The sequence below is a fragment of the Hypomesus nipponensis genome, chromosome 15 (genome assembly GCF_054491055.1).
Source record: "Hypomesus nipponensis isolate SF chromosome 15, ASM5449105v1, whole genome shotgun sequence".
NCBI lineage: Eukaryota > Metazoa > Chordata > Actinopteri > Osmeriformes > Osmeridae > Hypomesus > Hypomesus nipponensis.
This window is the reverse complement of record NC_140375.1, coordinates 5,703,983-5,719,967: the sequence shown is the minus strand read 5'-3', so window position 1 is coordinate 5,719,967 and position 15,985 is coordinate 5,703,983. Positions and strand designations below refer to the sequence as shown.

The 15,985-nt window shown below is 47.4% G+C and overlaps 1 protein-coding gene across 1 annotated transcript; it reads right to left on the bottom strand.

The window, feature by feature from the left end:
• Nucleotides 1-758: 758 nt before the first annotated feature.
• LOC146257169 (uncharacterized protein C14orf132) lies at nucleotides 759-13,380 on the bottom strand. Its single transcript, XM_084673475.1, has 2 exons — nucleotides 13,220-13,380; nucleotides 759-977 (listed from the first exon to the last, which is right to left on the bottom strand). Exons 1-2 carry the CDS (start codon nucleotides 13,247-13,249, stop codon nucleotides 759-761), a joined length of 249 nt encoding a protein of 82 aa, XP_084529601.1. The 5' UTR covers nucleotides 13,250-13,380.
• Nucleotides 13,381-15,985: the final 2,605 nt, after the last annotated feature.

The window sequence follows — 15,985 nt, the reverse complement described above, 5'->3', positions numbered from 1 at the left end:
TTATTGTTACATTACACACCCACACATCAACATCATCTTTTATAGTCATAAGGGTGTCTATGTCCTGAGCGGTGCAATCCAATCAATCCTGTATGAGACTCTGCTACTGAAGGACTTGCCATGTCTTTCTCCACTGCTGCTGTGTGAGTTCTAGAGATAATCCTCTACCAGTGCCCTCTTGTTCTTTCTCCATCCCTCCATCTCTTTCTGGTTCTGTATCTCCTCCGTCTTTCAGTCCATCTCTCCTTCCTCTCCTCCCTTGCACTCCCCTCCTCATCTCTCTCCATCTCCCCTTTGTATACAATAGCATTCCCTTCCTCTCCTCCCTCTCTCCATCACGGTGACCTTGTTGACAGCAGAGTCAGAGGGGGGCGTGGCCTCCCACGCTAACCAGAGGAGGCCGGAGCGGAGAGGAAGGGGAGGAGAGGAAGAAGGAAAGGAGGCTAGGAACGAAAGGGGGTGTCAGTCCGCCTGTGGTTTAGAGAACAGCGAGGTGTGATATCTGTCTGCAGGGGTGCGTAGCTATGGCTGTCATCTGCTGTAGCAGCGGGACTGGGTGAAAAGAGAGGCAGGCTGGCGGGGTGCTAAACGGCGGTGGTTGGGAGGCGACGGGGGAGGGGTGGATACGGGGGTTTTGTGCTGGTGTCCTGGGGGTGGGTGGGGGGGTGGGAGGGAGGGGGATGGTTGAGTTAGGAGATCCAGGCTGTGTGCTAGTGGTCTGGGGCCGGTCGGGACGTCAAAGTGGGAGCGTGTGGCGGTCAGAAGGCACAGGCGCAGACCACGGCCACCACCACTATGTTGCCGATGGTGGCGATGACGGCCACCCACAGCCAGATGGTCTCGCTGGACACCTTGCCGTCGTCCTCCGGCTCCGGGGGCCGCGAGAAGCTGGCGTTCAGGTTGGAGGTGGACGTCTGCAGGGACGTGTTGCCGTTGTATGGGGAATCCATGAAGGCTCCGCTCACCGCAGGGAAATGCTGGAGGGGGATGGGGTGGGGTGATGAAGGGAGGGGAGGGAGGGAGGGAGGGGGAGGATGGAGGAGAGAGAGGAGGGGGGTGAGGAGGCTCAGGAGGGGAGGGGTGGGTGTGAGGAGGGGAGGAGGAGATGGTGAAAAGGGAAATTTGAGGGAAGAGAGGAGGTGGGCGGAGGGGGAGGCAGGGGTGACGAGGGAGTAGAAAAGAGGAAAAGAGGGGTGTGGAGGGGATGAAGGAGAGGAGAGAGAAGAGGAAAGAAGAGGAAGGGGAGGAGCAAAAAGAGGATACAAAATAAATAGGAGAGAAGGAGGGAGAAGATGAGACCAAAGAACAGAGAGGTCAGCTGGACACATGACAAGACAACACTGTATTCATCTCCAAGCAAGACAATTTGGGGCATTGTGAGATAATTTCCCAGTGCAGTGCTTTATTGGCTGTTGGCCAGTACAGTAGGGCAGAGTATGTGCTTCCAGGGAGATTTACTCTATCACCAGAGTAATGGCTGTTATAAGGGGTCATACTGATAGTTGCGAGGGGGAACATCACCCTGTAAAGGGCTAAATCAAGACTACAGGAGCGAGAAACGATGGATGATGTACCAATCTCAAGGTAGTCCTGCTAGAAGTTGACCTCAGATAAACTGCTGTATTTGTGTGCGTGTGAGAGAGTTTTTGTGTGTGTGTGTGTGTGAGTGAGCGAGAGAGTGAAAGAGAGTGTGTGTGTGTGCGCTCCGGAGGGCACAGGAGCACCAAGGGGAACAGAACTCAGAACACTCCTGCTGGGTTCGTTCTTCTGGGTCACTTTACTTGCTGTCACAGCTGGATTCCCTCTTACACAACACAAGACCCCCTTGTCACCAAGGCTCTTTCTCTCTCTACCTCTCTTCCTCACTCTCTCTCTCTACTCTTTCTCTCTCCCTCTCTTTCTCCTTTTGTCTTTATCTCTCTCCCCCTCACTCTCTCCAATCATTCTCTCTCTCCTTTTCTCTTTATGTCTCTTCCTCTCTCTCAATCAAATCATTCTCTTTTCCTCTATCCCTCTCCCTTTCTTTCTCCCCTCATTCTCTCCCTCTCATTCTCTCTCTCTTTCCCTGTCATACAATTAACTCTTTGGCTTTCTCTCAGTCACTTATATCGAGTCACTCACATCCAGAACCCATAACAGGTGTGTTTATTTATGTCCACCTGTTATGGTTGTGTACATTCTCCATCTCTCCTCACGCCATCTGACTGACAGCTAGTCTACAAATCACTTACGGTACTCTCCGCGCACCCTCACCCACTACTCCCCCTTGACTCCCCCCAATAGACCCTGACTTTGGCATATGGCCCGCCCCGGAGTCAATGTACAAGTGCATTCTGGGATAATCAGTCAGATGCCCTGCGTCTCCACGCCTCATTGGCTCCTTGTCTCCATTCAGACAGGCACAATCCATCAGTGGTGGACACACTATACCACTCTGTCTCTCACACACACAGACACACAGACACACAAACACACACAATTTTGCTCCTGCTTTCATTTCCATCTGCCAGAGATAAGAGGGCAGAGCAGAGGAACGACAAATCTTCTGGCCCCTACTGAGTTGGAGGCTTACTGTGGATGATCACGAAAGCAGATACCAGTTCCAGCCCCAGCCCCAGCCCCAGCCCCAGCATGGCTGGCTTAGTGTGAGCTGATCACAGCACGGGGTGACCCCAGCTCTCTCCCTCCAGAGAAAAACACCGTCCCACTGGAGATGGTCTGTCTGACACACAACGGGAAGCGTTACACAAGCACCAGGGAACATGTCTCATTCGCACGCACACACACACATGTACAAACACGCACACAGACACACGCACACACGTACACACCCACACACATACAGACACTCATACACAACCTTATAGGCACAGACACGGCCAGCGAGGCAGAAGAAGCCTCTGATTGGTCTACAGTCAGCTGTGACTGTCTCTCGGGGGTTCGGGAGGGGACGAGGGAAAGAGAGGCAGGGAGGGTGGACGCAGGCAGACAACAGAAGAGCCAGGGAGACAATCAACCGGAACATCTAGTCAACGAGACAGCGAGAAGCGTCGCATTAAGCCTTGAGATTCATCAGTGGCGATAGGCGTTACTAGCTTCAGTAATTAACACTGTGTAATGAGCCTGGCGCCCTTAGAGGCAGCAGTCAGAGGCAGCATGGAGAGGCAGTGCTGAGAGGTAGAAGAGAGCCAGTTCTTAGGGTTAGCATGGAGAGGCAGCACTGAGGCAGCCTGGAAGGTTTCTGTTCGCTGTCACAACCAGAGGCTGGAGCATCGCTGATGCCCACACAGGGAGATGGACCTGGTCTGAGTCTGACAACACCAAATCTAGAGTCAGAGCTGGCTGGATCACAGAGGGGGAGGTAGGGGGACAGTCATTGTCGGTGCATAGGAGAAAGCAGGGTCTACTGTAGTTCTCGGAGTCAGAGCTTGTCTTAATCAGGAGAAAGGGAGGTGTGCCTCTCAGAGTCAAATCAGGCACCATAGGTCAGGGTTGGGGTCATTACAAAGTGACAGAGCATAAGTCATGGTCTAGCTCTCGGAGCCATTAAAATGAGAAGGTATACTATTAGCACTCAGAGTCAGACATTGAGTCTGTAGAAGGAGAACATTCTCAGAGTCAGAGCTGGAGTCTATAGGAAGAAAACACTCTCAGAGTCAGAGCTAGAGTCTGTAGAAGTAGAACACTCTCAGAGTCAGAGCTGGAGTCTGTAGAAGGAGAACACTCTCAGAGTCAGAGCTGGAGTCTGTAGTAGGAGAACACTCTCAGAGTAAGAGCTGGAGTCTGTAGAAGGAGGAAGCAGGTTCAAGCCCTCAGAGTACTGAGGAAGAGGCAGAGTGTGACCAGGGCAGGGCTGACTGTGTGTGAGAGGATGACTTCTCGCCCTCGGGCCAGCAGCAGAGAGCAGATGAGTCAAGACAGGGACCATACGTGTTTTGATATCACACACACACCTTGTGGCTGTGTTGATAGTCAACACACACACACACACACACAGACAGACAGCCATCTGACTCAAATTAATGTTTTTTTAAATATTATTATTATATATATATTTTTTATTATCCTCTTACTCTGCATTTCAAGCCCAGCTACGCAGATCTGGGTCATACACACCATTCCAATATATAAAAAAAAATAAGTTTGATTTAGCTTGTCAGGTACAAATGAAGTGATTAACTGGCGGGGTGAACGCAGCATGCCAACCACGCAAAAACTCGCACAGCTTAATAACCGTATGAACTACTATTCAGCACAGATTGTGACACAATAGCATCTAGGCCAGGTATAACCAGCACCGGTAGAGTACTCTGTCACTGTGCCAGGGTGTTAAAACTGCTGTAGTGAGTCATGTTGTAAACCTTAAAGTACCTCACCGCGAGAAGATCCTACTTTCACAGATGCACTTGTGATGCTTGAAAGAGCTTTATCACTGGGAAGATTATACCTTCGGAGTCTCGTTAGCTAGCAGAAGAGAAATCTCTTCTCACGTTGTCAAACAAACCTATTAGAACATATCTTAAAAACCAAATGTGTGTACACGCTGACCATCTTGGCTGCTCTCTCACAGAAGTCAGAGCACTCTCTCGGCTAAGGCCCCGAGAAGCTGAGGAAACTCACTCTAGCTAGGATGCCAGTTACTGTCAACTTTACACTGTAAACTTTACACTGTAAAGAGAGGTTCCATGCTGCAAACCAGATAAGACCTGAGACTAGGGAGAATAATTCATAAGCAACTTTTAAGATTATTCTCTAATTCTCTTTAATTCTCTATAAACAACTTATTATGTATATTTAATTTAAAGGGACAAGTCTTTCTTTATTTTCTGGAAAAGAAGGGGGAACTGGAGTGCCGGTCACAGCCCAGTTAGTTTTGGTGGTAAAACTGAATACAAAACTGCATCACCACAGCGACAAGTACTCTGCCGACAGCACATCCGCTGAAACAAGGGAGCACTTCAGAGGTTGTGTCCAGTTAGAAGGCAGTACGTACTAGCTACAAGTGACAGCGCTGCAGATCAACTGAAAACCGAGAAATAACCCCTGCTAGTAAAATCCCCAACTTCACCAACTGCTACTAGATTAAAAACCTTCAAATACCTTTTTAGCATTCACATGCATGGATCGTATACAACCACGCAAGAACAGCTCGACTGAAAACTCTTATTCTCTCTCACACATACTAAAACTGTTATGTCACTAAGCACCAGTAGAGACTGAAGCCCACAGCTCCGGCCAACTGGCATGTACAGTAGAGTAACCTAACACACTCTAACCAGAAGCAAGGGAGAGATTGAGCACACTACAAGCCAAAACCAGAAAGATCTCAAGCCAGACTTGTTTCCCTTGTACAAAAACCGCGAGGTTCAGAGAATAAAATATTCATTCTGATTCCGTAGCTTGTCTAATGGTTCTGTAAGAGTTCAGACACCCCGAGAGAGATGCACGGGAGACACAGGGAGGCAACGGGGAGCATGTTGGGACACACACAGCAGAGTCAAAAACACACAGATTAAAGAGCTAGAACACTGTCCCTTGAACAACAAGGCAGGGGGCACGAGAATGCCCCAGGCGACACTGCATCACAGGTGCAGCTGTTAAGAGTCTAAATAAAAACAACACCTCCGTTTTTTTTGTCCTTCCGCTCTCGTGACTATAGGCACCAGAGAAAACAGCTCATCCTGGATGTACCACAGCAGAAGCAAAAACAATCCGAGTACAGTCTCACAAGAACAGGCAATTCACGAAGGAAGATAAAGTCCTTGAGCTCATATGGAGAAGGAAGGAGAGAGAGACGGACCCAGGAACACAGAACTTCATCGGGACGTGTGACAACAGGAGGAGATGGAGGGAGAGAGAGGGAGGGAGGGAGAGGGGGGTGGCACAGAAAGACAAGGACTCCAGGACGGGGGTACCTACTGTATGAAGGCTCAGTGGAGGGCTGTCGGTCGAGCTGAGTGACCTATGCACTGAGGAGAGAGCCAGAGAACACCAAGCCAGAGGGAGCAGAGAGGAAATGAGCTGAGAGAGAGAGAGAGAGAGAGAGAGAGAGAGAGAGAGAGAGAGAGAGAGAGAGAGAAGTGAGACGGGGATGAGAAGCCGAGGAGAAGCAAAGCTGAGAGGGGAAGAGAGCGAGAGAGCCGAGCGTGAGTGAGAGAGATCGAGGGAGCTGAGAGGAGAAGTGAAGAGCGAGCACTGATTGGACTAGTCAGAGAGAGATCAGGACTGACGGTGTGTGTGTGGGGGTGGGGGGGAGTGTGTTGTGTTATTGCACATAAGAGGTGTGATTGGGAGGGCTTTTCAGCCTGGGAATGAACTGTTTGTGTACATGTACAATGCTTCAGCTGGGATTTTCCATAAACAGATTAAGGTCAACTCCTGGTCTGTTCACTCCAGCCAAATATCTTCTCTGGAACACAAACGATGCTATCCTGAGCTCACCTGGTCCCCACCTTCTCCCCCTCTCTCTCCCCTCACTCTTTCTGTCTATGTGCCTCTCTCTCTCGTGCTCTTCTCTCTCTATACACATGTACTTCTGTCTCTCATTTTCTCTCTATGTCACTATCCTCGGTGTGTAAGGCATCATGTGGATAGCATTCCCACTCATCCTCCTTCTTCCTATTGTTTGACTAATGCATTAGATCACTCTCGAGTCATTCTGCTCAACAACCTCTATTTCTAACCTGCAAATTCTGGGAGATTTGGTTTTTAGGTAGTCTACATAGATACATCGAGTATATCAGAGATTAGATCAGATCAGATATATGTATCAGTTAGATGGAAGGTAAAAATGGAGGCTGTCAGTGTGTGTGTGTGTGTGTGTGTGTGAGTGTGCGTGTGTACCTAACCTTATACTTCTATACTGCGCTTTCACACTGTATGTGTTTGCTGTGTGTGTGTGTGTGTCAGGAGGTTTGCCAAGGCGTCTGACCAGGTCATGGATCAGTCTGTGTTTTCTTCTGAAGGGTGACTTGGCTGATAGAGACTACCCTCCTCAGAGGCCATGACAGTGAAGGCATGAACAGCATCACACTGACTGTATTGTTGTAGTCTTTGTTTACAGAACAGCAATTGATGTACAATTACAAACACTTCATAGGCTAAGGGTTAGGGTGAAGGTTGGGGTTAGGGGTTAGGGTTCGGGTGAATACCGTAAAGACGGATAAGTTCTATCTCAACTCTGATTTGACAAAGTCTGACATGTTGTTTGGCTAGAGAGAATGGAGGAAATATCATGGGATGTCGCCATTTGCATGAATTATAAATAAAACAGGAAGTTTAAATATTCAAGTAACCAATTGTGCCACAAAGTAAAGTCAACATTGCCCTCCACATCTCCCTCCCTTGGCTAGGTCACATGGGCCTTGTTGGGGTCAGCATGTTGACTATGCTGGCTACAATAACAAGAGGCTTTTGGGACATTCTCCTGTTATCCTCTTCATCCCTCCCTCACCCGGCACCTACGTACTGCTAGCCTGTGCACTTAATGAGCTGCTAAGTGCTGTTGTGGATAAGATTGCTCTCGCTATACTGTGTTCTCTATGGCCCCATTACAGAGGACAGACAGAGAGAAACAGCCCTCAGCGCACAGATGTTACTCTCCTCTGCTAACAGCTGTCTGGGGGGGGGGGGAGACGTAAAGAGAGAGAGAGAGAGAGAGAGAGAGAGAGAGAGAGAGAGAGAGAGAGAGAGAGAGAGAGAGAGAGGGAGCAAGAGAGGGAGAAAAGGAGAGAGAAACAGAGATAGCCTAAACAGTGCCATATAGACTAAAGAGTGCTCACTCTGGCTAGTTCCAGTAAGCTGGGAAACCCTAATGTCTACTATAGACTTCAGGCTTAAGTTAAAAATACTGAACATAAGATTGAGTTGAGCTGCTGCACTAATCATTACAAACCCTGGCAGAAACAACCACCTAACTGGCTCTGGAACCGTAGCATTCTCAATCAGAAATGCCAGTAAAGTTTTGAATTAAACCGATAAACCGTGTGACAAACATGTTGGATTAACACGGCCCCAAAATAGAAGATTAAAATAAAATTCTGGGAGAAACAGTTGCCCTAGTCTGACCCAGAATGGTGTCTGATCAAGCAGTGTCTTCAACCAATGGTCCAAATGACGTCCCCTAAATAATCTGCCATTAGTCCCTATGATAGTGTAGCAGAAGGGTTGGGAGCAGTCGAGGTGGCCTTCGTTTGAGGACAGTGTGGACTGAGTCTGCATTATGAACAAGACAGCAGGCTGGTAAATAACAGACATGGCAGCATGTCGACAGGCTGGGGCTGACACACATAACAATCACACACATGAACACACGCACACACAAACGGACTGTGCAGCAGGCAGGCAGGCAGGCAGGCAGGGTCTGGGTCAGGCCTGGGGCGAGGGGACCGGAGAGGAGAGGCACTCTGTGGTCCCTCTCTGACCGGACTCACCCCTTCACTCAGGCCCTCCAATGTCTGACAGCTCCCTACTCCCCCACACTGTCATGTCACACTCAGTGTGACACACACACACTCGCGGACACACCCAGACACACACGACGGCACACTTTCCACCCGCTTTGGTGGTGCATGCTATGAACAAGGTCCCTACAGCTCCGTTTGCTAACAGGCTGCTGTGTTAAAGAGGCATGTCAGAGCTGGCTCCACATGACTATGGCACGCTCCACAGCCCCACGCAGGCCCAGGGATGAGCAGCAAGGGCCCACTGACACATTAGACACGGTGTGGTCGACACCGAGCAGCACTGGCACACAGCAGGATCAGAACCGTTCTTTTGTCTGGTCCCAGTGAATAGACCACAGGCCAGCTCTCAGGGCCGAGTTATGCAAGACATGATGGACGGGTCTCCTCTCTAAGTGACGTGAAAGCTGATTGGTTGGTCTTCTCTCTACTTTCCCAGTGAACATTCAGAGAGATGTGGTGAGATGGCCTTGAGTTCGTCCGCAATAAACTGGTTTACTTGATTTTTAAAGTGCCCAAACTCCAAATGGACATGAGCATAAATTGACATGAACGTAAATTGATGTGACACATTAAAACTAAACAAACACCGATTTAAAATCCATGACATTGGAAACAACATTGAATTTGTACTAAAACGACACAGCTCATTTCCAGGCAGCAGCTCAGTTGCAAGGGTCTCCTGTGTGTCAGAGCAGAGCCCCTGTGTGTGCTGTGTGTCACAGCAGAGCCCCAGAGGACGGGCCGTGTGACCAGGGTTTCCTGTTCTAAACCTCTTCCAGGCCTGCGTCTACCACAAGCTTCTCTCTCTCCTCTAACCATCACTGCTGAGAGAACCGTCAGAGGCATGCAAACTGGATTCATTTAGCTTCACCTCTAATGCAGATTCTATTAGAGGATTCTATTCAATTATGTGCACTTTATCTCTCTCTCTCTCACACACACACAGACACACCCACGTAAGAACATTGCTGACAGATAATCTACTATGACATATGGATTAGCAGTGTGTTCCGTGACAATTTCTTTGTTTTGATTCTGTAAGCAGGGGTGAGAGCCATTCATTTCCCCAGGTTATATAAGCTCCATCATTTGTTAGCCTGTTTTATCCCTTTCTATTAGGGCAGGTCTGTCGTGACTTCCACCCCTGGGATACCGAGGAGAGAGGGATGGAAAGGAAAGGAGGGAGGGAGTGAGCAAGTGAGAGAGAGAGAGAGAGAGAGAGAGGATGACAGAGGACAGAAAACAGGGGTTTGTTGTATTATCATGTTGATGTTGATTGCCATGTTGATTTTGGATTAGAACAAGCAAAACTACTTTGGTGTGATCCATCAAGGACTTAAGCAGACAGAGACAGATAGAGAGTAATGAGGAAGAGAGGTAGACTGAGGGCTGAGGCAGTTGAGGGATGAGGCACAGAGGCAGTTCACATTAAATGGCCTTGTCTGACATTTGCCCGTCATTTAAACTTCAGGTATAAAAGCATTCTACAGACATGAAGCAAGGCAAAAGCCACAACAGGAGTATCATTAGGAGTAGGAAGTCAAATTCTTAATTATTTATTGATCAAATAGAATCTACATTTAATTAAATCATTTATGTTCTCACATGACCACTTCCCCATACACAAATACAATATTTAATGAACCTCTCCACTCCTAATATCCTCTATCCGGTCCAACCTTAAAATCCATTAATAACTACAATTAAAAAATATTGACTCCCACTTGTTGACTAAACTTTCAGACTATCTATTGCCTAACTGCCTAAAGTGGATTTACTTTCAACTGTCTCAGTTTTTTTTTTTTTTTAAGGCAGCAAAGTACAGGGAAGACACATTTACCAAATGGAGCTGGAGGTGTCCTCATCACCCCCTCCTTCCTCTCTGGTCTATCAGCATGGGGACATCTGACTCACTCATGGACTAGCAACAGTGGGTAAAGCTGCAGTGAAGCTAGTCTAATCCACATTACAAGGGGATGGGGGGTCACACTTCTCTCAAAGGAAGGAGAAGCCTTTCACAAAGTCGAAAACAGGGTGACATTTCAAAACAAGCTTGTGTCTGGGACTACATTTAGCATACTGTTACCACTGGGGCAGGAGGTGTATTATTCATCAGACGTGAATTGCAGATTTGTTGTGGAGCTCCCGTCCAGACAGGCCTGATTTGGCGGCGTGACGTTTTGCATATGCCTACTGCTCCAACCATTTGTCCTCTCATCCGTCTGAGCAGCTTTGTGACTCATTGTGGTTACATTATTAATGCAATTACCTTTCCCTCCCTCCCTCCCCCTCCCTTCTCCCCTTCTTCTTCTCCTTGCACAATAAGCTCCCACATCCATAGCAAGGGAAGGGGCCTGACTTCACGTCCAGGCTGTCATCTCTGCAGCGTCTGTCTGTCCACGCGTACCGGGCCGTAGAGGGAAAGGTACCTCTGTCAGACGCGGTTTCTTTCATTCCAGGCGAGGCAGCGTGGTGAACAGCAGATGCTGAGGGCCAGCTAGCTGATGCCCTACTTAGAGCTTCCTCCCATCTCCATTTTCCTCCTCTCTGCCATTAACTAAAACCATCCACCCCCCCCTCCCCCTCCTCCTCCAACACAGCTCCAGGGACTAATACTCAGACAGATCACTGATTAAATATCCATCACCAGATGCTTATCTCTTCGCATAGATTCATCAAGCTCACTCAGGTGGGACGTTGTGGAGAGGGCAGCCTTGACCCTGCACCGCCAGACTCCCATGATTGACTCACTCGCTCGCTCGTTACCGTGGCACCGGCTGGCACTTTGGGCTCCAAAAGAAGTTCTCAACTCTCTGCGGGCCTCTGCTAAATTTTCTCAAACTGAATTGGATGAGCTTTTAGCTGGACGAGGGGCAGACTGGCCATCGGAGATACCGGGGGATCCCCGGTGGGCCGACGGGGTTGGGATGGTCCAAAATACAAGCCCACTTTCATCACCAACCGGGCCATTCTCTGACATTGCCGGCACCTCCAACTATTTTCCATATTAACACAGCTTGAACGTATAATATATAAAGTTGCCTTGCCTTGCCTACAACATTTGTGTCACTCGCTAGCATAATGAAATTCTTTTTGAGAGTGAGAGCATGTCATCGGCACCAAAACGTAAAGGTGGAGCTGAAAAGCTCATGGAAAAAAAGAACAATACGTGCGATGCATTGATTGGGCAACGCACCGTGTATTGAGTGGGCCGGTCTGACAGTAACTCCCGGGCCACTTTTCCCCCCAGTCTGTCGCTTCCAAAGTAATGCTATGTTGCTGATGTAGCAAACTCAATGTCCAAAGTTCACAGCGAAGGATTGATGTTTGAGATGAACACAAAAAGGCTTTTCTGGCCTCGTGGCTGTCGAGACGGAACAAAACCGAAACAGAGACAATTGTTTCAATGGGCTTAACAGCTTGAGGGTTCATCTGGGCATTTATGGGCCTAGACTGCATTTTTCCTCATCTCCGACCCCTCTGGCAAGGCTCACACACATTATGAGAACAGTACAGTATAGAAGATAAAAACAACACTGCCCTCTGATCTGATGAGTTCAGAATAGGCTCTGAGCATCCAAGTGGACTCTCAAGGATGTAATGGCGTTAATGATGTGATAGTATAGCGCCAGCATAGGATAGGTAGGTGTGTGCTCGTTTGCGTATGCGTGTGTGTTGGCAAGGCAGCACAAGCCCTAGTCTTATTTGGATACTAATGATACTGTCTATGGATTATCATCTCTCTCTCTCTCTCTCTCTCTCTCTCTCTCTCTCTCTCCCCCCTTCATTCTTTCATTCACTCTTTCTCTCAGCCCCGGGGCGCTGAATCAATGGCCCAACAAACATCTGCAGTGGCAATCATTAGCAGCCTTTTCAGAGACACAACACTCACAGCTCACAGCTGAGTATTTGCCAAGATAACGTGAAGTTGAAACAAAGAAACAGCAATTACACACAGAGATGGGAAGATTGCACAGTGTAAGAGGAGGTTGTGAGGTGCCTCACATCATGTTTGCCAATGTTCCTAGCATTATCCTTGAATAATAACAATTTTACATTGATAAAAAGACGCAAGCAGCATCCTCAGCTTTACAGTAAATCCAAGCAAACGTTGCTGGCCACGATGACCCAGTGAGTCATACACTTTCACTTTACCCTCACTTGTTTTTGGACACGTCTGGGATGTGAGTGCGTATGTGTGTGTGTGTGTGTGTGTGTGTGTGTGTGTGTGTGTGTGTTTGTGTGTGTGTGTGTTTAAGACAGTGTTAATGATGACATGACATTGTCTGTCAGTAGTTTGAGACCGTGAAAGAAAGGCAAGCAGAGATTTAATTTAAAAAAAAATGATTTTCACACTGAATGCCTTAAATGGAGAAAAAAAAGAATAATTGGAAGGCTAGCCCTACTGTGCAGCTACGTTTTAAGGAAAACACCAATGGCTACAAGCAAACCCAGTTTTTTACGTTATTGTATTTCTACAAATATAAATTCATTTCTATAATTTGGCAAACTAAAGAGAGAAACTAAAGTTGCATAAGTGACTAACCCTCTAAAACACCATGTAGCTATGCATGGTGCATGGATGTCAGTCACCTGTCCAACTACCACATTGGCTAAATATAAGGTAGTTAGCTAAGCTTAACTAGGCTACATTACTAATCAAAATGACACCAACTCATACACTTGTCACTCTCTAACACTTAGTTACAGTAGTAAATCATAGGTGGATATATGTCATGTTAGAGAGTAGTTACCTGGGCTGCCATCAGTGATAACTCCATCATCCCCGGTTCGAAAGGCTGTTGGAAAGCCAGCCTGTTGGTGGGCAAAACTTAAAACTAGAAATGAAAACGTTCGGTTTTAGAATGCATAAGATGGTAAGCAGGAGAAAGCTGTGTCGATGGTTCTCTCGAGGTCCACTCTGCTAAGCGGAAAGAGCGCTCTCTTGTCTCCTGGAAGAAATGTATCTCCCGCCTCCTATTTGAGTCTCGGCGCGTGCTGCTGGCGTGCAGGCAAAGTGGCAGAATTATTGATGGCAGTTTTCCGTTGACATATATTCTTTGACGCTTTTACACTCTACAAACTCCTACATTCCTTTCCTTTTGGCGGTTTTGGGGAATACAAATGATGTTTGAGATGGATGAATGAATAATGAATGCATAATTAATTCGGCTAAGACAACCCCTACAGAACGGCCCTTAGGTATGGACAGAATTAATGTCGAGAATAACGGCAATTTGAGAAATATGTTCTACAAAACTTGGTTTTGATAGGTCCAGTAATTGAATGTTTGGATATTTTTGCTATATTTGGCCAAGCTTCCCCTGTGAATATTGAACCAGAGCTACATGTAGCAAAGATGGTTTTCAGTGAGTAACCCTGCACTGTGTTTCCTTAGACACAGGGTTGAACCTACAGTGGCTTTAGCTCAGCAGGTTACCGCAAGAACCTTATTCAATCATCCTCAGTTATACAATCTCAGTGGATGGATATCGTCATAAGTTTGAAAACATGTCAGAGAGGACTGCAGAACACAAACCTGCTGAGTGATGAAAAGCCTTTCACTGTTACTGCATCAGCAATGCCAGAGTCATTCCCTCAGAAGAGACTCAAACATCTCTCCTTGTACCCCCCATTTGCAAATGATCATTTTCAATGGCTGACTACCTAGAGGCCTTTGTGAGTTTTCAGGCTTGACACGGCAATCTGTCGTCCACAGGACACAGCACCATGGCATTACTGCTGCATGAACCAACCATTAAAATAGTCTCTCTCCCCTGAAGTTCCCTTTGGCACATCCATGTCTCCCAGTTAGCCAGCCGTGTGGCACCATTATCTAACATGGACTCTTATCTTAGCTAGCCCTGATGGCCAGTGGGCCTGGGGCAGAGGAGACCAGATGTCCAGTGGTGTAGAGAAAGAAGAGTGTGCGTAACACTCAGACTCTGTACAAAGGCAGCTCATACAGGCATCTACTCACCAGCATCCTATTGTCATTTTAAAATGAAGCCTGGGAGATTTATATAAAAGCTTATTTGTTAATGGTAAAATATCCTACCACTGCTAGCATAATACTGACCCTCAGGGAAAGTGAAGCCACGCTTCAGTGGTTTTCTAAAGGGATCTTTGGCTACTATAAGAGTAGTGCATTGTTGTGGTCCTCAATGGGCTGGAGTACCATGCTGTTCTTGCCAACTATAGGGTAAATTCCCTGTGCTGTTTGGAAGTTCAACGTTTTGAACCTTTTGTTTTTGAGTTGGACGAGAACTAGCTTTGGAACAACGTTGTATTCTGAGAAGTCAAATAACACGCTTGACCAAATGTACATGGAATGTGCACTTGAGCGCAGGATGAACACACACAACTTGCACCCAAATGAACGCGCAGACACACACTTTGTTGGCAGACCATCACTTCCAAATCTCCCTACTAAGAATAACCTAACAGTCCATAATTCTTTTGTTTACGTCACATGCTGAACAACCACTCTTTCCCTGTAACTTCCTCCCATTGGCCTGGATAGAGAGGTATAGAAGGGGCCGATGGGTAATGTAGCGTGCCATTAGATGCTCTGTGACATCAATGACCTGATTCCCCAGGATTCCGTGGCGGCCTGTGCCTCAGTGGCATACCACCACTAATCTCCTTCATCCCCCCCGATGCTCAGGTTGAGGCTGACAGAAGCAATGGTGATGATGGTAGGGGTGACAATGATGAGGATCAGCATTGGGGTCGTTGATCATTGATCATTGATGATCAATGATGATAATTTCTTGACTTAACGAAGGCATACATACACCCAATTCCCACGATGCTGCATGCTATTGTGATTCATTTTGAATGCGTTGGTGTTTGGTTTGCAGATGTTCCACAGTCTGACACGTCGCTCCCGCCAATCACATACTGTTCAGGAAGAAATCATACAAGTTAAAGTGATGTCATCCTGGCCCCGGACTTTGGCGTTAGAACGTCTTAGACCACGCCCCTTAACTGCGGGAGTTTAACATGGCCTGTCTCATACTGTGAAGTTTGTGTCTGAAGGAATTGAGATCTTTCAGCCCCTTGCACGAGCTACAGGGTGCTTTGGATATCATGAAAACTTTTTAAGCTGTACTTATTCTTCTGTTTGCGTATACTAAAGCTGGTCTTGACATATTTGACAGTAAAAATCTAAACTGCCACTGTCAGTTTCAGAATCATATAAATAGCGTTTGAGGACATCCTCCCCCACTTCACTGAACCCATAAAGGTACTGCCTCCCCCACTTATGTTACTTGCAACTGGCTTGAGCTCTCCTTCCTGTCCTGTTATCTCCTTTATCGAGCTGAAATATCGGTGTTGCACTTTCTCCTGTCCCAATATCTCCTCAATCTGCCTTAATGTCTTAGAAGGATGGATGTGAAGGCATGAATCAGGGTCAGTTTCATTAAACCCATCTGTCTATACTGTTCCAACTGTGTGACAAGGACACTGTCTCCTTAAAGTTACAGGGGGCCAGTCCAGACCCAGGCACACATTAG

Excerpts from the sequence above, each read along its gene's own strand:
- LOC146257169 (XM_084673475.1), bottom strand. The coding sequence starts at position 13,249 with ATGATGGAGTTATCACTGATGGCAGCCCAG. Across the intron at positions 978-13,219 it reads TATCACTGATGGCAGCCCAG|CATTTCCCTGCGGTGAGCGG; the intron begins GTAACTACTCTC and ends ATCCCCCTCCAG.